The sequence below is a fragment of the Tasmannia lanceolata genome, unplaced genomic scaffold (genome assembly GCF_043159265.1).
Source record: "Tasmannia lanceolata isolate RefF3 unplaced genomic scaffold, GAP_Taslan_0.1 ptg000012l, whole genome shotgun sequence".
NCBI lineage: Eukaryota > Viridiplantae > Streptophyta > Magnoliopsida > Canellales > Winteraceae > Tasmannia > Tasmannia lanceolata.
In genome coordinates, this window is record NW_027518689.1 from 14,249,293 (window position 1) to 14,273,571 (window position 24,279).

The window sequence follows — 24,279 nt, forward strand, 5'->3', positions numbered from 1 at the left end:
TAGAAAGTTCTAAAACCCTAAAAAAACCTAACATCTTTGGACCAAAATACCTTGTAATGACTTACAGACTTGATTCCTACTTAAAAAATCCCACAATACATGTGTGGGGCCTATTTAGAACACACATAACTCAAAGAAATTAAGTGATTTTAGTGGGAAAAGACTCTAGTACCCCCCCCCCTCCCCCCTCCCCCCACAATGACTTAAAAAGCCTTAATAAAAATCGAAAAACTAAATAAACACTTTTAACATCAACGATGTGCCACATCTTCTTAATCCTTGATTCTTCATGGCACCTTACATGGTCCCCCATCAGGCAAGGATGGAAACAAAAACATTTCGGTCGTTTCATGTCGGTTTCGGTGGAAATTTAAAACCATGGTGCAAGATCAAAGCTTTAGATTTAAGAATCCACTAGAAGATTATCCAACTGACAAGAAGCAAGAGGCTGAGAGCTTGACTGGTATGACATGGCTTCTACACTGCAACAAAGCATTACCCTCCTTTCTTCAAGTAGAAACAAAAAATGAGATGATTGCCTTGTCCCAAAGGTAGAAAATACAAAATGATGTGTCAGCTACACTAAGAGATTGCTCATTTTTTCCATTGCCATGTCTTCACCGGGGAGGCGGCGAATTACCTTTGCCAAAACTCACATTTTGTCTTCATCTTCCTCTGCGTATTATTAGATAAGAGATGTAGAAGCTTCTGATCATGTTGCAATTCTTTTGTTATTACATGTTCTAGGCAGGATTAGATTAAAATAACAGATGATTCCTTTCTGCATATCCAAACCCAAAATTACATATGTTATTGAGTATATTTATGAGCAAAAGTTATGACATGGATAATTAGCTTTGAAGCCAACAACCAAATTCTCACCTCATGAAAGTGAAATCTCCGACGGTGTTTAACAATACCTTCAGTGGCCGTATAGAACATGTCCATTAGCATTGTCTTCCCTACATTGTGCAAGAGTTTCATTTAGCCTAAAAGTGCCAATATAAGAACGGTATAAGAGCTAGTTAGAAAGACACATCACAAACAAGATAGTATCAGTGCTGTAATTACTTGCTTTTGAATGATGCAAACAAAAGAAAACGAGCAATATATTACAAGTAAAAAGGCCTTAATACAATAGAGCTAGATGAGCAAAAGATTAGAAGAATTCGCTTCATGTAGTATGTGCCAGATGTATCGACAACATACCACTACCAACGCTTCCATAAATATATAGTCCTTTTGGGGCTGGAGGAGCAATTGGACGGCGACCAACTAGTGAATCCAACTTTTTCTCCCGATTAAGGTAGGAGACCATTTTCCCCACTCCTGGTTCTATATCCTCATTTCTTTTCCTGAATCAAGGAACCAAATCAACAAAATGTTAAGTGTGCAAACGGCCATTTCAATTTTTCTAATAACCATTTAGACAACTTTGAAAAATATTATCAACACTCAGTAACAGAATCATACTCGGTCTGCAAATTTGTAGCTACTATGGAAGATCGTTCAATTGCAAGGAACAAGGTTTTACTAATAGGGCTGTTTGCAAGAGAATAAACGTAGGAGTAACTTGATTATGAGGAAGCATGTGTCCCTATTGCCGAATTAACCAATGCTTTGCTAATCATCTTACGGTTTTTGTTTGTATAGTTCCACCATAAAACTCATCGAGAAGGACCAGTATGCACATTCCTGGCCTCATAAATTTATTATCGTTGTTACAAAAAGGGTACAACAGTCCCTTTGAGTCTCAAGATGGCAGGATTTGAGCAGCGGAATCTCAAAGTAGGTTTTTCGGTTAATTACATTTATGGTCTCCTATGGAGAAGGGCCAAGGTTTTAAAATTTCAGTTTTGGTTAAAGCTTTGGTCGCCGAGGAAATGGAAATGTTTCAGTTTTGATTAGAAATTTCAGTGGAAATCGTGCAAAATCACGGAAACGTATGGAACATATGGAAGCATATGCCAATGATAGAATTTTAAGAAGAAACTCCAGGAAATGCTAGAATATGCTCAAATATACACTTAGAAACCATCACATAAGCATGATAGTGACCCATAATGAGTCGATAAGATATCTACACGTTATGTAAGGCAATGGGAAAATCGGGAATCTAACAAAAAGAGAGAGTAAGCAGTAGGGAAAGCAATAGTACATGGCATTGGTGGATCTGGTCTAGGATCGCAGACGTGCAACTAAATCTCCTTGAACTTCTTGATGGGACTATAGGTGATGTAGATTTTTTGGTAGATCTACTAAGAGTTTCAAATTTATCGAAGATTCAACCAAGAACCACAAAGGACTGCAGAAAGTTGAAAAGAAACGAAGAATTTTAACAAGAAAACAGACCAAAACAGAAATTTGTTGTCCAGAACATATAATAAACAGTAAAATGCAAAAAATCATCTGGGAATTGATGACAGTCTGCAAGAAAATGAAATATAACAAGAAGATAAGATTAGGAACTGATATTTCATGCAATTTGTAAAGGTAAACAGCAAAGGGAGTACTTACCTCAACTGAAACCTGAGTCTTAGAGGAAGAAGAGGAGGAAGGCCTTCAAATTCCAGAATTTCTCCTCTAACATCACTCAAAGATCCCTTAGCCACAATCAGCAACCTCTTCTCCCAGCTAGAGTTCTAAGCACCTTTCCTAAATGGAGGAAGCTATCTGCTATTCATAGTGGAGGATTAGGTCATTTACCCTCCATCTTTAAAAACTTGAATCCACCTCCCTTTTACATTTGTTGAGAGAAAAGAGTTAGTGAGAAAATAATGAATTGAGAGGATCTCCCCCTCACTCTATTATATTTATAGTAGAGTTACATGTACAAAGTCCATTATGCCCTTAGGCATATCACACAAACACTCCCCCTCAAGCTGGAATGTATATATCATACATTCCTAGCTTGATACAAATATTAATCAATTTAGACTTGCTCAATGACTTTGTAAACATGTCAGCCAACTGATCCACTGAACGGGTAAACTCAGTTCTTATCTCCCCTTTCTGAATTCTTTGACGAATAAAATGGTAGTCCACTTCAATGTGTTTTGTGCAAAGAAGCAGGATTCGTTCCCTGGGGTGGGGATACCCGATTCCCAGGTACGCGAGTTGGATTCGTGATTCGATCCGATTCCCCGAAAAATGGGATTCAAGGTTTGGATTCGCAGGTAGCGCGATCCCCCGAAATGGGAATCACGGTTTATACCTGGAATGAAACGCATTTTGGATATTAACAAACCCGGATTATGGTTTTTTAAAAACGCGAATTCATTCGGATGGAAAACGCGTGTTCCCATAACTGAAACCGCGAAACCCATTCTCTTGGAACCGAGATTCCAAGTACTGGAAATGCGATTCCCATTGGTAAAATTGAAATTACGGATTTGGGCTTCTTTTATACGGTTTTATTAGTTAAAAAGTCGGGGTATTTTGGTATTTACACTTTGAAACCCTAAAGAGTCGATTAAAAATGATTTTAGGTTTTTTTTTCAATTCTTTCTTCTTCTCTTTGTCGAAGAAACCCTAATGCGCCTCCGCCACTCCTCCCTCCCCCCCTCTCAATCCCCCCCCCCCCCTGCGACTCCTCTCTTCACCGCCGTAACAGGTAATGGTTCCTGTGAGAATAACCCGCTTGAGGATAAAATCCCTCCCTTTAGCGGTTTCTGTAAGAATGGTTCACTGCCTGATGATAAAATCCCTCCCTTTCGGTTCTGTGAGAATGGCTTGAGGAAAAAATCCCTCCCTTTAACGGTTTCTGTGAGAATGGTTCACTGTTTGAGGATAAAATCTCTCCATTTTAATGGTTTCTGTGAGAATGGAGTTGGTTGAGGATAAAATCCCACCCTTTTAACTGTTTCTGTGAGGATAAAATCCCACTCTTAAAGGCAAAGAAAAATGTTAAAGGGTGTGAATAAGAATTTATCCTCAACGAGTGACCCATTCTCACAGAAACAGTTTGTTGGAGCGGGGGGCCTTTGAACCATTAGAGGGGGGGATTGAAAACCATCTTCTGCAAAACCATTTTTTGTTTTAATTATTTTCACAAACCATCTTCTATTTTAGTATTTAAAGAGCTTTCAAAAGGTTATTACATTTCCCAGAATGCTCTCACAAGCCAAATAAAGAAGAAAAAAACATATGGGTTTGTGCAAGTGTGCAACTGCAAATATCAAAATATTTTTTTACTGATTGTTTATGATTGAATGTGCTGATTGTGGCATTGTGCAAATATATTTTTATCAAAATATTGTTTATGATTGAATGTACTGATTGTTTATCAAAATATTCTTATGATTGTGATTGTGCAAATATAAACAGCATCCGGGTTTGATATTGATTGTTCCTTTTCTGGAAATGATTAGTATTTGTTTTTTTTTTTTTTTATATTCAAGCTATCCTAGCTTGTCCTTTTAATATTTAATGGGCTGTGAAAACGATATTACAGTTTCGGTACCGATTTCAGACCCCACCGAAATCCGAAATTTCGGGCCAAAATTTGGTATTTCGTTTCAAAATTTCGAACCGAATTTCTGAAATTTCTAGGACCGATATTCCGAAATTTCGGCCAAAATTTTGTAACATTTCTTTTTTTTCTTTTTTTTAAATGACATTTTCTCAAAATTTCGGGAAATTTCGGTTTCGGTCTCCACCGAAATCCGAAACACCGAAATCCGAAATTTCGGTCCGAAATTTAAAACCATGCTTGACAGTAGTCATCGGTGGGAAGCAACCATCCACCGAGATCGCAAGCGAAGAAGAAGAAGAAGAAGACATAAGGTTTTCAATGGAGGTCCCTAGGATATGCTAACCCGAGGGCTCTGATACCATGTTGAGAGAAAAGAGTTAGAGAGAAAATAATGAGTTGAGAGGATCTCACCCTCACTCTATTATATTTATATTAGAGTTACATGTACAAAGTCCATTATGCCCTTAGGCATATCAGACACTCTAACAACATTCAAATCTCACCACATGCCCATCAATTACTTAATTATTACAAGTATACCCTTATTACAAATAAAACGTACAAAAGTAAGGGAATTACATCTAATGCCAATTAGGCTTATTACCATTATGACCACCCCTGCTGCAAAGTTTTACCGCTCTGCTAACGCTATGTGATCCGGTCAAGGGGTCAAGGCAAATCGAATGGTCTTTTTTCCACTTGGCGGAGACCGGTGTCTCCGGTAGTCTGAGGTTCAATGAATAAATAGGTTCACTGAGCTTCATCCCTCTAAAATCAAATAGGGGAGTAGTTGGACTTATGATGTACTTTCCTTATTGAGTAGCTAATTGCTGCCTCAAGCCTACCCTTAATGTCATTTTCCAACCATGACCCTCTTCTCTACCCTATTACAAATAAAACCTACAAAAGGGAATTAAATCTAATGCCACTTAGGCTTATTACCATTATGCCACCAACACTACGGATCTTGATAGAAGGTGTTCACGGCTACTAAGGTGAACTTATCTACCAGATCTACAGTATCCGATGCATCCTGTCTCAGCCTCTGTTAAATCAAGAATACCCTCAATTATCATCTCAACATTCAAGCCAACCGATGCCCACCCATCTGGCCCAATACGATCTTCCTCTGCATATGCTATAGGCTCATGCTCACCATGACGTGACATAGGAAGAAAAATCCTCTATGAAGTGAGTCTCTATATATGGCTCAGTGCTGACTCATGGTTGCAAACTGCCTCAGTGCAAATCTCTCTTATTTGTTCCTTTATCCATGGTTTTAAATTTCAACCGAAACGTTTCGTTTCGGCCAAAATATTTCTGTTTTGGCAGAAAACGAAACGAAATGCACATAGTTTTGGAAAAGTTCAAAATTTCGGTCGAAAAGTTGCGTAAATTTCGGTGAAACGTTTCGGTGAAGTACAAAATTTCACCCGAAACCGAAATTTCATACAAGATTTCGTCCGAAATTTCGTACCGAAACCAAAACCGAGATTTAAAACCTTGCCTTTATCCCAATTCCTGGATCAATGCATGTGTACCCTTTATGAGATCGAGAATAGCCAACAGACACATTTAACGGATTTATAACACAATTTCTAATTATGGATCAATATTTTGAATAAAATGAACATCCAAAGACAAGCAAGGGAACCCTATAGTGGAGACCGACAAATTTCAGGAACTGAAGGGATATCAGCTATTAATAACAAGAATGTGTAAACTAAGCAAATAACACAGTTAAGACAATGTCACAACAATAAAATAGAGGTACCTACATTTGAGTGCACACATGCAGAGCAAATGACGATGTTCTTACTCTGCCACTCATCCTTATTCTGACAAAGGACGGCAATGGAGGTGCTGGCAAGAAGAGGACTGAAGATACATACGCCACCTGACTCCATCCTCTACCAATCATCCTCTTCATTTGCAGTCGTTTAGGCCCTGTTCATTTCAGACTGAAAACCGATTGTGACCCCTCTGACCGATTATTGGCTCAAAATTGAACGTATTTTTTAGCCAATAATAGGTTGGAGGGCTCACAATCAGCTCTCACAATCTGAAACGAACAGCGCCTTCATTTTGAGTCCAATAATCAGTTCTGGAGCCGCAATCGGTTTCTCAAAATAAAAAACAAGAGATTTTGGTCAAATTAATTACAGAAAGCATGATTTTAAATTTCGACCGAAATCCGAAATCCGGTGAGGAACGAAACGAAATGGTACCGAAAGCGAAATTCCGGAAATTTACCAAATTTCGTTTCGAAATTTCATGGTTTTAAATTTCAACCGAAAACCAAAAATTACGGATTTCGGTGAGGAACGAAACGAAATGGTACCGAACCGAAATTTACCAAATTTCGTTCAAAATTTCAGAAATTTCAGGAATTTCGTCGAAATTTATAATAAAATAATACTTTTTTATTCGGTTAAAGAATTTCGAACGACATTACAGAAATTTAGCCCGAAATTTCGGAAATGTCGCCTGAAATTTTGGAAATTTCGTCCCAAAAATCATGGATTTCGTCCGGCAATACTAAATTTCACCCGAAATTTCGGGATTTGGGCTGAAATTTTGGTTTCGGATAAGTCCGAAATTTTAGCCGAAACCGAAATTTCAAACCATGACAGAAAGAAGGTTAGTCTATTATTTGTGGACACGGACACAAGTGTTGCGTGTCGACACGAACACTGAGTGTCGGACACGACGAACTCCCAAAATTTAGAATTGAAATAGAAAGTACATATAGATATGATTTGTGGACACGGATTCGTGTGCCAAGTTTCGACATGGATACGAGGTATCTAACATGGTAACCCCTAAAAATCTACAAATAGTGTCACACTCGTACACAGTCACTGGCACTTCTAGAAAGTATACTTAAAAGTGTCTAAAGGAGTGTCGACGCGTGTGGACACGGGTGTCTTGTCGGACACGACACGACACGCATGTCGGCGATAAATTCAAAGTGTCGGCCAAATCATAGAGGTTAGTAGACAAAGGAGGGGCATGACTAATAGATTGAAGGGAAAGAGAATATGAAATTAAGATGGTTCCCTTACTATAGATCTTATTAATAGTTCGATCAATAAATTTTATTCTACGGATAAAGTTAGAAGGGTCAAAAATAGAAAACAGACTGAGACGTACCAATCATATGATCAGTCTCCAACGAGCCAATTACCATGGGGTTCTGGAGAGTGGAAAAATGGCATAAAAGGTTGATGTGGCTCTTGACTGGGCTACCAATATTGTGCGATCAAAACACATACCCCGAGGAAATTCCTTTCCTTAACCATAGAGTTATAATCAGCCATAAGGCATACGAAGCATATCATTTCCAGAAGTAGACTGCAGAACATTTGGAATATCGTTGTCAAGGTCAGAACTCGAAATAATAAGGCATGATGATATACAACTAGCAATAAAAGGTGGGCCCCATGATAATCCCAACATTATGACGGTTCTTCCACAAAAGGGTCACTTTTTATCACCTAAAGACTAGCATCGGCCTCTAGCTCATCCATCATGAATATCACTCCTTCCACCAGTATCACGTCCTCTAGCTCTACCACTAGACCCGTATAATATGAAAGCAAAGTTGTTCAATCAATCATTGGGGAAGGTGGCTATATAATCTGTCTTCTAGGGTCATCACGGTAAAGAAGGGCATAAACATATGTGCTCGCATTTCGTTCTCAAACCAACTGACACCGCGAAGATTAACAATGGAACAGACTTGAGTCCCCAATATATGTGCTCGCATTTCGTTCTCAAACCAACTGACGCTGCAAAGATTTTCTTACTCTAGTTGTTTCCTCCAACTTTCAACATCTTATGGACAATGGAAATGAATATTCTCATAAAATGCCAATTCTTCCTATAAACCATGCAAATTAGTATAGTTATGATGGAGAGATCTATCTCCTTGAATGAGTTGACTAATCTCCAAATACAGTGGTAAATTAGATATGCATTATCCTGATATGAATGAATTTCCAGACATGTACACTATATTTCTTTGGCGGAGGACAAGTAAATGCTTCTACTAACCTGTGGCTCCATAGAGTTTAGGAGCCATGAGATCGCTAAAAATTGATGGATTCCAAATCTCCATATTTGGGATCATCCAATTGAGGGGGTCGTACCAATTTGTTAACATATCCATGTTTCTGCACCAATGAGTAGTCTCACTGGTTAGACCATTGTTAAAATTCACACCATTCAACAAAATGGTTGTAGCTAGTAACGAAGAACAAAACTGAAATAATGCGATTCTGACTGTCCAGTGGAAATGTTTGTAGACAACCCTTCTGCCACTTAATTTAAAACTTCAACTAATCAAATAGGGCATGACCACAAAATATTCCTACACAACATAGCCAACAGTTTAACAACACATAATCATCGCAAAAATATAAGAATCCAAGAAACATTAGGGTAGAGAGATCCTCATAACTTCATCTCAACTGATTGGATCTGTATCACATTAGTTATGGATGACTAGGGTTCAACGAAATCATTCCCGGACAGATCACACTTACTAATCCAATCAACACAAGATCCAATCAAAACAAGAGATCAACGCTGGATTGTTAGAGGATAAACCTAGATTTTAAAAAATCTCTGGGATAAAACATCAAATCTCTTTTCTATGATTTTCATAGGAGAGATCTAAACCCTCAAACCAGTGAAATATGAAAGAGAGACCCACGAATGGCTATGAGTGGTACATCTGACGATGCCAGTTGTCATCTGTCACCACCAGCAACCCCCTCTTCAAGAAAAAGTGAATAGAAAGGAAGCGAATGGTAGATGCAACCTCTAATGGTGTGATCTTGATCCTTAACCATGGTTATAATGTAAACTGTATTTGATATCATATTGAAGTGAAAAGAAGAGAAGAAAGGAAGAAGAAGATTTTAGAGAAAAAGGGTCACAGTCTCAATTTATATCAAGAGATTTTTGCATTATAGAAAGGGCACAAAATTTGGCTGACTGTTATGATGCTTTGAATAGTATGTGGGAGGAACGTGTATCAACCTCTTACCAATTAATTGAAGTTACAAAGACAGCAAAATGAAGAATTTAGAGATGCAAAATTCCTCTTTGGATTACGGTCTGAATATGATCATGGTAAGGCACAAATTTTGGGGAAGAAGGAAATATCATCCTTGAACGTTACATTTTCTTATCTAAAACAAGTTTCCCTCAGTGAAACTGCTTTAAATGCTGCCCCTAGTGCTCGAGCAGCCCTTGTCAGTAGTGGAGAGTGACATAGTAGTGACTGTGAAAGAGGAAGCAGAGGTAATCATGATGGTTGCACAGGTGTTAGTAACTGTGATTCATGAGGAGGTCATGGTAGGGTTCGTGGGCCTAGGAAATGTACACTATGGGTCGAGGGCAAAGGTCACCTATGTCACAAATATTTTCGATATTTTTCAAAATATAGCGATTTTATTGCAATAATTTGATAAAACAACAAAATCCCGAAATAATCCCACAATTTAAAAAATATAGCAATATTTTTATTTACTACGATAATATTGTGATAATATCACGATATTTTTTAAGGTATTTTTATGATTTTTTATTTTTTTACTTAATTTATATATTTTTATATATTTTTAAATAATTTTATTTTTATCGTTTCTTTCCTGATATAAACCCAATTAAATAAAACAACGGAGATGATATTTTCACCCACAGTATGCATTCGCCCCCTTATAACGAGAACAGTGGGCAACTTTAACGCTTTTTGGCGTCAAATCACGTTGAAAGGGGGGCGAACGCATACTGCACGGTGGGTGAAAGATATCATCACCCTAAAACAAATTTAATATATCCCTCTAGATTTTCCCTTGCCGAGAAATTCCAGAGAACGGTGTTAGAAGTGATCTAGGGTTAGAGAAGAGAGGAAGAAGAAGATGAGTGAAGGTTGGAAAGACTCCACTGAGGAGCTCTCCCTCTAAATGATGCATATATAAGGCCCAACTAGGGCATCCAAAGTACAATGACAATACTACCCTCAATATACATAAAAATGACTAAACTACCCTCTAATACATGTTATTCAACACTCCCCCCTCAAGCTAGAGTGTATACAATGTGAAACTCCAGCTCGCTACAAGAGAGACTACAACAACAAAAAAGGACCATACATCAAAAACGTACAATAAGCCCATACACACATCCAGCTTGGTATAACACTCCTCAAGCTGTTGTGGTGAATACATAATGAAAGCATAATACAAAAAATGACAGCAGTGGCCACAATAAACAGCATCGAGATCAATGGCCATCAAAAAAAGCAGCTCCCCTGAAGTAGCAAACAGTGAGAGCGAACAAACAGGCCTCCCCTTGAATGAGAGCACGGCGATCAGATCTGCATATCACGAGCAATGGAGGCACCATAGAAGGAACAACTACGATCTAGCAAACAAAAGGCGCACACCAAATGTGCGCACAACGAACATCGGCGAAGCAGCACAACGCTATATGAAAAGGAGGACAACCGATGTGGAAACCATCGGATAGAAGGTTGACAGGGAAACCGTCTCCTAGAGAGAAGAAGAGATAAAGACGACAACCAAACAACGATGGGGAAACCACCGTCTGGTGACAAGGTCGACGACATGAACATGGTCGCCTGAAGATAAGAAGTAAAAGATAAACCAACCAACGATGGGGACACCATCGTCTGGAGACTAGGTCGACGGCATGAACATCGTCACCAGAAAATAGCCGACCAAGGATGGGGAAACCATCGTCCGGAAAAGAGAAGTCGACGGGAAAAGATTGTTGCCTGTAAGAGAGCCGACCAACGATGGATATGGAAGCCGTCGCCCGGAAAAGGAGGGAGAAGATAACATGAAGAGATAAGGCATAAAGCTAGACAACACGAAGAGACATGAAAACAAGACAACACTCCCACAAGAAGACAAAGACAATGCTAAGAACACTCCCCCTCAAGAAAAGATAACAAAGAGGACAGCACTCCCCCTAAAGAAAAGACACAAAGAACTACATGATAACACTCCGCCTCAAGTTGAAGCCGACAGGCTCTCAACTTGCAACCAAAAGATGACAAGCAAGGTGCAACACCTCTTTCGAACATTTCACCAAACACTTGGTGTGCGCCTTGAATAACAACCCAAAGGAAGAGAAAATAAAGAGATTTGGAGGGAGTTTGAGTGTATTGGGATCCATTTGGGGAAGCCAAATGGTATGGTGGTGAGAAAGTATGGAGAAATGAGAGATTTGAGATTTTGAGTGGAGAGCCAAATAAGCAAAAAAAAAATATAGAAAAGAGAAAATAAAGGGTTAGGGTGGAGTTTTAGGAAGCCAAAAAGAGATTTGGGAAGAAGATTTCTTCCCAAATGAATTCAAAAGGAAATATTTGGGTTTGGAATGGAGATTTGTGAGTGGGGGAGAACCAAAATGGGGTTTATTTTAGGTTTAAGGCAAGGTGAGGAGGTACAGGGAGTTGGGGTTTACGGATGGGAGAAGGATAGGAGTTTTCCAAGGAAGATTAGGTGGCTTACGGCAAGAAACCAAGGGAGAGGGTATTGGTGTTACGACAACCCAAGAAGGGTTGTGAGATTTACGGAGATAAAGAGAGGATTACGAGAGGTGGATAAGGACGAGGAGAGGGTTTGGTGTTTTTTCGTGAGAATGATTTAAGAGAGAGAAATATGCAGCGAGAGAGATTTTCTCAGATTGGTTTGCGCAAGATCTGAGAGAGATTTTCTCAGATCTGCGGCAAATAAGAGGAAGGAAACAAGAGGGAGAGATTTGAGAGATCTTGGAAGAGATATTTGAGGGAAGAAAAATACGAGATACACCAAGATACAAAGAGAGAGAGAGAGGAGAGACATTGTCTTACGGAAAACACAGACACGTAAAACGCATAAGATTATACGGATTTGTAGAAAAAAAAACTGACAGAGATTTTAGGGTTGAGATTTCTCATAAGAGGCTTTTGCTACACATGTCGAAGATCGAGTCGTTCCTAATGCAACGAATAAACCTATCCAAAAAGGATTAGCTGAAGCTCGCCGTAGTGACCAGTTCGACTAGAATTTGGTGGACCTGGATATAACACAGCCTTTCAGACTTGCCCACAGAGAGCAAGTGGCAGCTCATCCAAAATCCAGTTCGTCCAGTCGTTCAGAGCACATGGCCGGCTAGGATATTTCACTTCAAAATCCAGTTCTTCCAGCCGTTAAGAGCACACATGGCCGGACAGGATATTTCATTTCAAAATCCTGGTTGTCCAAAGCCGTTTAGAGCGTATATGGCCGAACAGGATATTTCATTTCAAAATCCAGTTCGTCCAGCCATTCAGAGCACACATGGCCGGACAGGATATTTCACTTCAAAATCCTGGTCATCCTAAGTCGTTCAGAGCATATACGGCCGAACAGGATATTTGGCCTCCAAATCCAGCTCATCAAGACGCCCAGAACGTCTAAGGCCGAAAAGGATATTTTGCCTCCAAATCCAATTCATCAAGACGACCAGAACGTCTTAGGCCGAACAGGATATTTGGCCTACAAATCCAGTTCATCAAGACGACCAGATCGTCTTAGGCCGAACATAATATTTGGCTAGCAAATCCAGTTCATCCGGTCGTGCAGAACAAGTATGGCCGAACAGGATATTTGGCCTCAAAATCCAGTTCTTCAAGCCGTTCAGAACATCTCCGGCCAACAAGGATATCTGGCCTCAAAATCCAGTTCTTCAAGCCTTCAGAATATCTCCGGCTGACCAGGATATTTGGCCTCAAAATCCAGTTCTTCAACCCGTCCAAAACATCTCCGGCCGACCAGGATATTTGGCCTTAAAATCCAGTTCTTCAAGCCGTTCAGAAAAAGTATGGCCGAACAGGATATTTGGCCTCCAAATCCAGTTCATCAAGATGACCAGAACGTCTTAAGCCAAACAGGAAATTTGGCCTCCAAATCCAGTTCATCAAGACAACCAGAACGTCTTAGGCCGAACAGAATATTTGGCTTGCAAATCCAGTTCATCCGGACGTTCAAAACAAGTATGGCTGAAGAGGATATTTTGCCTCCAAATCCAGTTCATCAAGACAACCAGAACGTCTTAGGCCGAACAGGATATTTGGCCTCCAAATCCAATTCATCAAGACGACCATAACGTCTTAGGCCGAACAGAATATTTGGCTTGCAAATCCAGTTCATCCGGCCGTGCAGAACAAGTATGGCCGAACAAGATATTTGGCTTCCAAATCCAGTTCATCAAGACGACCAGAACGTCTTAGGCTGAACAAAATATTTGGCTTGTAAATCCAGTTCATCCGCCCGTGCAGAACAACTATGGCCGAATAGGATATTTGGCCTCAAAATCCAGTTCTTCAAGCCGTTCAGAACATCTCCGGCCAACCAGGATATTTAGCCTCAAAATCCAATTCTTCAAGCCGTTCAGAACATCTCCGGCCGACCAGGATATTTGGTTTGCAAATCCAACTCATCCGGTCGTTCTAAACAAGTATGGCCGAACAGGATATTTGGCCTCCAAATCCAGTTCATCAAGACGACCAGAACGTCTTAGGCCGAACAGGATATTCGGCCACCAAATCCAGTTCATCAAGACGACCAGAACGTCTTAGGCCGAACAAAATATTTGGCCTCCAATTCCAGTTCATCAAGACGACCAGAACATCTTAGGCCGAACAGAATATTTGGCTTGCAAATCCAGTTCATCCGGCCGTGCAAAACAAGTATGGCCAAACAGGATATTTGCCTCAAAATCCAGTTCTTCAAGCCGTTCAAATCATCTCCAGCCGACCAGGATATTTGGCCTCAAAATCCAGTTCTTCAAGCCATTCAGAAAATCTCCGGCCGACCAGGATATTTGGCCTCAAAATCCAGTTCTTCAAGCCATTTAGAACTATGGCCGAACAAGATATTTGGCCTCCAAATCCAGTTCATCAAGACGACCAGAACGTCTTAGGCCGAACAGGATATTTGGCCTCCAAATCCAGTTCATCTAGACAACCAGAATGTCTTAAGCCGAACAGAATATTTGGCTTGGAAATCCAGTTCATCCGGCCATTCAGAACAAGTAGGGCTACAAACAAGCCAAGCCGAGCCGAGCTTTGGGGTGTTCGGGCTCGGTTCGTTTAGTTTTTCGGGAAAGCTCGGCTCGGCTCGTTAAGTGGAACGAACCAAGCTTAAGCTCGGCTCGTCTCAAGAATAATAAAAATAGACAGTTGTGGGATTTGAACCAAAGCCCTCTAAATCCAACGCCTTAACCACTCGGCCAACCATTCATTTCTAATAAATAGCCCACATTCCTTTATTTTATGATTAAAAAACAAACATAATCCGAGCTTTAAAGCTCGGCTCGACTTGGCTTTATGAACCGAGTCTGAAAAACTCACGAGCTTTTCCGAGCCGAACTATACAAAGCTCAACTCCGGCTCATTTATTTGACGAGCTTAATTTTTGGGCTCGGGTTCGGCTCGTTTAGTAAACGAACGAGCCCGAGCCGAACTTTTAACGAGCTGAACCCAAACATGTTCGTGAGCGGCTCGGTTCATTTGCAGCCCTAAGAACAAGTATGGCCGAACATGATATTTGGCCTCCAAATCCAGTTTATCAAGACGACCAGAACGTCTTAGGCCAAACAGGATATTCGGCTTCGAAATCCAGTTCATCAAGACGACCATAACGTCTTAGGCCGACCAGAATATTTGGCTTGCAAATCCAGTTCATCCGGCCGTGCAGAACAAGTATGGCCGAACAGGATATTTGGCTTCCAAATCCAGTTCATCAAGACGACCAGAACGTCTTAGGCCGAACAGAATATTTGGCATGCAAATCCAGTTCATCCGGCCATGTAGAACAAGTATGGCCGAACAGGATATTTTGCCTCAAAATCCAGTTCTTCAAGCCGTTCAGAACATCTCCGGCCGACCAGGATATTTGGCCTCAAAATCCAATTCTTCAAGCCGTTCAGAACATCACCAGCTGACCAGAATATTTGGCCTTAAAATCCAGCTCTTCAAGCCGTTCAGAGCAAGTACGGCCAAACAGGATATTTGGCCTCCAAATCCAGTTTATCAAGACATCCAGAACGTCTTAGGCTAAACAGAATATTTGGCCTCCAAATCTAGTTCATCAAGACGACCAGAACGTCTTAGGCTGAACAGAATATTTGGCTTGCAAATCCAGTTTTTCCGGCCGTTCAGAATAAGTATGGCCGCACAGGATATTTGGCCTCCAAATCCAGTTCATCAAGACTACCAAAACGTCTTAGGCCGAACAGGATATTTGGCCTCCAAATCCAGTTCATCAAGACGACCAAAACGTCTTAGGCCGAACAGAATATTTGGCTAGCAAATCCAGTTCATCCGACCGTGCAGAACAAGTACGGCCGAACAGGATATTTGGCTTCCAAATCCAGTTCATCAAGACGACCAGAACGTCTTAGGCCGAACAGAATATTTGGCTTGCAAATCCAGTTCATCCGGCCGTGCAGAACAAGTATGGCCGAACAGGATATTTGGCCTCAAAATCCAGTTCTCAAGCCGTTCAGAACATCTCCGGCCAACAAGGATATCTGGCCTCAAAATCCAGTTCTTCGAGCCGTTCAGAACATCTCCGGCCGACAAGGATATTTGGCCTCAAAATCCAGTTCTTCAAGCCGTTCAGAACATCTCCGGCCGACCAGAATATTTGGCCTCAGAATCTAGTTCTTCAAGCCGTTCAGAACATCTCTGGCCAAACAGGATATTTGGCCTTAAAATCTAGTTCTTCAAACCGTTCAAAACATCTTTGGCCGACCAGGATACTTGGCCTCCAAATCCAATTCTGCAAGCCGTTCAGAATATCTGAGGCCGACCAGGATATTTGGCCCCAAAATCCAATTCTTCAAGCCGTTCAAAACATCTCCAGTTCGACTGGATATAACATGTGGGTAAAACTTAACCTGCAAGAGGCTAAGTTGTAGCTCATTGATTTTTCGACCGACCTGAGGCGGACGACCTGAGCCGGACGACCTAAATCGGCTGACCTGAAATATTTTCCAGTTCATTCGTGAACCAGCCGACCTAAGGCGGACGACTTGAGCCAGTCGACCCGAGCCGGACGACTTGAGCCAGCCGACCCGAGGCGGACGACCTTAGCCAACCGACCTGAATCGACCGACCTGAAACATTTTCCAGTTCATCAGTGAACCAGCCGACCTTAGCCAACCGACCTGAATCTGTCGACATGATCCAGACAACCTTAGCCAGCCGACCTGAATCAGCCGACTTGAGCCAACCGACCTACCATGGCCGACCTAGAAGATAAGCATATTAAGACAAACTGCAGAAGCTATGGTGCACAACTACTTCCTCACCCCTCACCGGTTTAAGGAATTGGGGGGCATCTGATGGGGTGTAAAAAGATCCCCCACTCACGGATCAACACGTGGCACCAAGGCAAGCCCACATGCTCATCACCCAACAAGGCGTAATAAGGTCATTACAGCCTAAAAAAGAAAAGATCAAGTGTAAACCTTTCCCAACCACAATCTTGCACCTGTCCAAGGGCATGAAGGAAAGTGTAAAGTTTGATCCACTAATAGGCTGACACCTGTCCCCAAGGGCAAAAGGGTAATCCAATACCAAACTCCACTATAAAAGGCCTCCTAAGGCTCAAAGGTAGAGGACCGAATCCCTAAAAAAGCCATCATCTCTAGCTTTGGTTTTCCCAATTTTGTGCCCATTATTAACTTGAGTGTCGAAGGGCCCGTCCAGAGCTACGACTCTGGGTTGGTCTTCTGACCTTGTGTACTTCTGTGCAGGACATAATTCTCAATCAGTTCAGCAGTTTGGACCCGCCCGATCAGCTCCTTGTCACTGCCTCATCTGTTACCAATTTTGGGCATAACATAAAGAAAGAAATGATTGAAAGAGGAATCGGGAAAGGGTGATGAGAGGCTGTAGAGCTATCCTCGGAACTAAGAAAAGATAATTAAGTAATATACAACTTAGAAGGACCGCGCAACCCGCCGTTGATGACGAATCCTATGGAGACTTCGGTCCCTGAGCAGTATGATCTATGGAAATAAGACCACGCAAAACCGACCGTGTCGGCAAAGGCAACAAGCTAGTTGAGAGCCGGAGTGTCTTGTGTTAAACATCTATGATAATTAAGAAATTGAAACAACTAACTTCTGTTTGTGTCATTTGTATGTCAAAATGAATTTGATCTCACATCCTTTGAATTTAGTTCTCCTACTCAAAGTTTTGGAGCATTACACAGATTACCTGATTTATTATGAATTTACTTGTCCATCCAGTTTATCGTTCATTTTCTAAATATTTGTCTAGATTTGTTGTTTGTAATTGAATTTTTATACATGCCATGTTTTCCATCGGCCTGCTGTTAACCCATGTTTTCTACCAGGGTTAGAGAATCAAAACGTAAGAGCATATGCGAATTAGGATATTTGGAAGCGTAGGAGAAGCCGAGAGGCGAATAAAGTCAAGGAGATGATGATACTCGTCGATTTCCTTGGGTTTAAATTTTAGAATTTGGAATGGTTTAGTTTTTTGGAACTTTTAGTAGATAATTTTATTTGGGTTATTTCAGTTAAAGTGGTTGTAGTTGAAACTCTTATTATAATAGAATCATAATCGTGGATGATTAAGCAAGGAAGCAGGATTCTTCCCTGCGAGGCTTCGATTCCCGCTTCGATTCCCGTTTCGATTCCCGCTTTCGATTCCCGCTCTGGCAACCTTGAGTAGGATTCTTCCCTGGGAGCCTTCGATTCCCGCTTTCGATTTCCGCTCTGGCAACCTTGTGATTAAGTACTCAGGTAATATGTTTGATATATGTAAAAAAAAATTATGTGGCTTTTAGTAGGTTCTTTGCTCGTAGCGACACAGTTTCAGAATTGGGTCGTTACAATCCATCACACTTCTCTCCTTTCATCAGAACCATATAGCCGCTTGTGATTTTCATGGCTCCAATTGCAACCGAATACCTTCAAACCCTGGTGGTCAACCGGCCAAGTGGTATTAGATTTTTTTGCAGCTTTGGGACATACGTCGCACCACCCAAAGTACAAACCACTCCATCGACATCTTGATCTTCACCGTTCCAGCTCCTATGACATCACAAGTAGACCCGTCACCACTACACCTACCTTTATCTCCCGGACTGTATCAAAATATTCCCTCCAAGAGTATACATGAACAGGGCACCCTGAATCTAGAATCCACTCATGATAAGAAGTGTGATTACCTATGGAGACTGTGAGAATGTCTCCAACTGTTTTGCTCTGCTCATCCATTATAGCCACCACCGTATTTGTAGCCCCATTGTCCAACGTGTCAACTCACTTCGGCCAATCCCGCTTGATGTGGCCATATTCTTTGCAACGATAATATTACACGCCCTTTCTGCTGACCTTGGATCTTGAGCTGCCTTTTCCTGATCCCCTGTCAAACGACCTTCCTCTCTGATTCAAACCATTAACAATCAATCCATGGTCTTGATTACCCATCAAGAGCATGTTTCTTCCGCATCTCATTCGATAAGAGCAACACCATAACTTCATCTAACTCTATCGTATCCTTGCCATACAATAAAGTTGTCACCAAGTTGGCATACGAACCCAAAAGAGAAGTAAGAAGCAAAAGAGCCTCGTCTTCTTCCTTCAACTTTTCATGAAACTTGTGGAGTTGATCCACACGCCCGCTGAACACAATAATGTGTTACACAAGATTCTCGCCTTCCTTCATCTTCAGCTCGTACAACTACCGAGTCAGATACAATCGATTGGCTAAGCTTTTTGACATGTAAAGCTATTCAAACTTCTCCCATAATTTAGGCGCCTCTTTTTCTCCAAAACATTAAACAAAATGTTATTTGCCAGACATAACCGAATCGTGCTAATCACCTTCGACTCAATGTCTTCCCACTCGGTATCCACCATCTTCTCTAGCTTCCCATCCTTTTCGTTTCAACGCCAACGCCTTAGCAAGGCTCTGTTGAACTAGTATGTCCTTTACCTTCATCTGTCATAGGGTGAAACTGCCATTTCTATCAAACATGTCGATGTTGAACAGAGTAGGACTTGATTTTACCGCCATCCCATATCACCCTCGATGAGAAGCTTCACCTCGAACGAGACTTTCTCGAACAATCTTTCTACCCTCAAAGATCACTCTAGGCGTGATCCAACCACAACACCCATGATCACTCCAACCGTGATCCAACTCAGCGATTGCTCCAACCACTTGTTGAGAAAATCTGCCAGGCAAATCCGACCCAATCGTGCACAAGTAAACGGAAAAGCATAAACAAACACAAGCCACAAGATGAACACCAAGATTTTATGTGGTTCGGCTAAGATGCCTACATCCATGGGCGAGTACATGATGTTCCACTATGAGAAGAAACAATGTACAAGTATTACAACGGATTTAACCAAAGCCCACAAACTCGCAAGCTTTCCTTGCTTTTAACCCACGATCGTACAAGAGAGTCGTACAAGAGAGCAAGGTTTTAAATTTCGGTTTTGGTGTCGGTTTCGGTCATCACCGAAACCGAAACGTTTCGGTTTTGGGCTGAAATTTCGGCCAAAATCATGTAAAAATATGATTATGAATTCGTTTTTTTTATTTTATTTCAACCGAAATGTCTGAAATTTCGGTGTAAATTTCGGCGATTTCAGTGGAAATTTTGGCTATTTCGGAGAATATTTCATAAATTTCAGTGGGAACTATAATATTTTGGTGGACTTTTTAAAATTTCGGTGGAAATTTTGTAAAAAAAGCTAAAAACGAAATTTCAACCTAGATTTCAGTGACATTTTCGCCGAAATCCTGTAAAGAAACGACTTCTTGTAAATTTCATTTTGGCCGAAACCGAAATTTAAAACCATGCAAGAGAGTAACCCGAGGAAAAAAACCAAGAGGAAACCTGAGAAGAAAACCTCTTCTCTCTTTCTCCCTTTCTCTCTTTCTCTCCCTCTTTTTCTCTCAAACCCGGACACTCACCGAAAACCAGTTCGCGCAAGACTTTTTGAAACCTTTCATATCTAGGTTTCCTAAAACCTAAGAAATCCTTTGCCACTTTGCCTTCCCACCACAAACTAAAATCCTAATCATATTAGGAAAGTGGTGGTGGAAAACAAGGCAACTTTCCCAACAGGTTAATCAAGCATCATATAATGAAGATGGTTAAGATTCAGTGTTGCCCACTCAGGCCTCCTCTATACAGCAATCAAATCCTAATGATAATATCATCACTCTTACTTGTGATGAATATGAATAGCTACTTAAGGGTTAGCAACATCATCAAATTCCTTCAACTTCCATTGTCATACTTGCCGGTGCAGGTACAACTTTCCTCTCCTCTATGTCTTCCGCTCCTTGGGTGATTTACTCAGGACAGAAGTATCTGATCATATTATTGGACACTTAGGTGTGTTCTCATCTTTAAAGAAATTTACTCTTTATGTTTATGCTAAAGTACTTTAGCAGATGGAACTATATCAAAGGTTTCTGGGATTGGGATTGCTCAGCCTAGTTCCAACATCTCCTTGTCTTCTGTAGTATATTCTCCTAGGTTTACTTTTCGTTTTATGTGTCAGTAAACTTACCCGTTCTCTTAATTGCTCATTCACCTTCTATCCTTCATATTGTATCTTTCATGATCTCGAGACAAATAAGAGGACTGATGGAGGTCACGAGGATGTAAGTCTGTACTACCTAATCAAGTTTTTAATAGCTAATCAGAGGATTGCACGTGCTTCTCTTCACGTTGATGCTTTGCCTGTCAATGGCATGTTCGTGTGTTTTTCATTCTGATCACACAAAAGAATGCATGTATGGGCGATATCAATATTTTATATCAAACAAATTGTGCCCACTACTCAATAGACTTCGTCACATTTAACATAAAAACTCAGCATCTTCTTGAAGTAGCAGGTTCCTTACTGTTCTATATGATTGTTCCGAAAACTAATAGGGTGATGTTGTACTCACAGTTGTTATTTAATCAAATCTTATGCACTTTTTTGTCCTCCATGGAAAATCTCCCAATTCTGTTGTATTTCCTAATAGTCTGATTTTTTCATTGCCTCGTGTTTTTGGTGTACTTGATTAGTAAAACGTCTCGATTAAAGGTAGATAAAATTTATTTCAGAGCAATTAAGTGCATTTTATTGGGCTATTCTCGTACCCAATGTAGTTGTCATTGTCACAGTACTCAACTCTTGAAAATGCAGTTTGTATGTCCAAATGATTCTTTGAAAATATTTCATGTTTTTCTAAGTCCAATCAACCCGAGTTTGTATGTCCAAATGATTCTTTGAAAATATTTCATGTTTTTCGATGTCCAATCAGCCTGATCATGCATTTACACCCGCTCCCACAATTCCTCCTCCAAATGAGCAACTTCCCTCTTCTAACTTCAAGGACTCTTCCAGTGTTTTTCCAAAGCTTCCGTAGGCGACTCCTCCAGAAGCCTCCGACATACGAACAAAAGTTGTGCAAATACCCACGCCAGCATATCATCCTCATTCGACTTTGGACACCAGTGATCCTGCCTTCTTTCCGAGTTCTTTGAATCTTTCGATTGTTGTTGGCAATAGTAAATGTTCTTGTACAGCTCATCATATTTCTCAATTTGTGTCCTTCGATCATTTATTACTCGTTATTGTTGTAACGACCCAATTCCGAAACTGTGTCGCTACGAGCAAAGAACCTGCTAAAAACCACATAAATTATTTTTTTACATATATCAAACCTATTACCTGAGTACTTAATCATCCACAATTTCTTATTCCATTATAATAAGAGTTTCAACTACAACCAGAAATAACCCAAATAAAATTATCTGCTAAAAGTTCCAAAAAACTAAACAATTCCACATTCTAAAATTCAAACACAAGGGAATCGACGAGTATCGTCATCTCCTCTACTTTATTCTTCATCTCTTCTACTTTATTCGCCTCCCGGCTTCTACGCTTTCAAATATCCTCATTCACAAATGCTCCTACGTTTTGATTCTCTAACCATAGTAGAAAACATGGGTTAACAGCAGGTCGATAGAAAACATGACATGCATAAAAATTCAACTACAAACAACAGATCAAGACAAATATTTAGAAAATGAACAATAAACAGGATGGACAAGTAAATTCATAATACATCAGGTAATCTGTATAATGTTCCAAAATTTTGAGTAAGACAACTAAATTCAAAGAATGTGAGATCAAATTCATTTTGACATACAAATGACACAAACAGAAGTTAGTTGTTTCAATTTCTTAATTATCACAATTGTCTACAATTGTCTGGGTGAAGCACTATGGAGTCCCCTACCATATGCCATTATATGGTCCATCTGGAAGGAACGGAACAATAGAATTTTCGCCGATAAAGCCCGGCATTGGAAGCATGTAGTGCTGGAAATAAAATTATCTCTCATTTTATGGGCAAAGGCAAAAGGTAAAATCCCATACTCAATTGGGATGGCTCTGAGAAATTGGAAGGTGGTGTTACACGAAAGAAAACCTCGGATAGCAACCACTCCGGAATGGGTGGCTCCTGGAGAAGGGTGGTTAAAACTTAACTTCGATGGCAGTTCACTAGGAAACCCTGGACCGGCCGGTTTTGGGGGTTTAATTTGTGATTCCTATAGTAGAACTATAGTCTCCTACTCCGGATCAGCAGGAATATGCGATGCAAATGAAGCCGAGGCTGAGGGGTTGTTATTCGGCCTCCGGTGGTATGCCAATCGTAATTTAGGGCCGTTGATTGCGGAGGGGGACTCGTCAAATGTGATAGCTTGGGCCAGCAATCTTGGTGGTGGGCCGTGGAGATTGCAGAATACACTTGATGAGATTCGAGATTCGAGACCTCGTCAGGAGCATCCGTCCACTTTTAGTTTATCGTAGGAGATCGGCAAATTCCTCGGCGGATGAGTTAGCAAAAGCAGGGGTTCTTCTAACGGAAACAAATGTCACTTGTATAGAATCTCTACCATCTCAATAAGCTGATGGCCATTGAATTATCACTTGTACTCTTGAGCTGGGACATCTTGTCCCAATTTGAATCTAATAAAATTCACTGTTAATTTTCAAAAAAAAAAAAAAAATCTTAATTATCACAGATTTTTAACCCAAGGCACTGCGGCTCCCAACTAGCTTGTTGCCTTTGCCGACACAGACGGTTCTGCGAGGTCTTATTTCGATAGATCATACCGCCTAGGGACCCGAAGTCTCCATAGGATTCGTCATCAACGAGGGGCTGCGTGGTCCTCCTAAAATCTACACTACTTAATTATCTTTTCTTAGTTCCGGGGATAGCTCTATAGCCTCCCATCACCCTTTCCCATTTCCTCTTCCAATTATTTCTTTCGTTATATTTCTCCTTTCTTTCAAGGCATATTTTTAGTGTGACAGGAAACGATAAACAAATTGTGCACTTTTCAAATAAAATTCTAGTTTATATTTGAAACACACATAATATACTAAATAAGGTTAACAGAATGGAAATAAAACGTTATAAAGTAATAAATAGCGTATCTCTCTATCACTATTGCATGCATTGAAAAATCATTCAAATTAAGTTTAGCTATCACCTGCCTTGATCAAACCTGAGCAACTAGGAGCTAAAGGGTCTCTACGCAAGGGTGGGAGAAAGACCAACCCGAAAATGAAGTCATAACCCTAAGTTTTTCATAATCATACCATTTTATTCTAGGATGGAGTGGACCCAATTATTTATTAAAACCTTGTGTGGATGTATTGGTAGGTAGATTGCACCC

At 40.6% G+C, this 24,279-nt stretch overlaps 1 protein-coding gene across 5 annotated transcripts in view; it reads right to left on the reverse strand.

The window, feature by feature from the left end:
• The window catches only part of LOC143887635 (AFG1-like ATPase family protein), a 105,071-nt gene that overhangs the window by 54,766 nt on the left and 26,026 nt on the right, over positions 1-24,279 (reverse strand). For all 5 annotated transcript variants that reach the window (XR_013254316.1, XM_077391746.1, XM_077391745.1 and 2 more), the window contains 2 exons: positions 1,210-1,355; positions 883-962 (listed from right to left, as the gene is read on the reverse strand). Coding sequence is in view for 4 of the 5 variants with exons in the window: in XM_077391746.1 (XP_077247861.1) it covers positions 883-962; positions 1,210-1,355 (226 nt within the window). In the remaining variant the exon portion in view is untranslated. The remainder of the gene's footprint in view (positions 1-882; positions 963-1,209; positions 1,356-24,279) is intronic.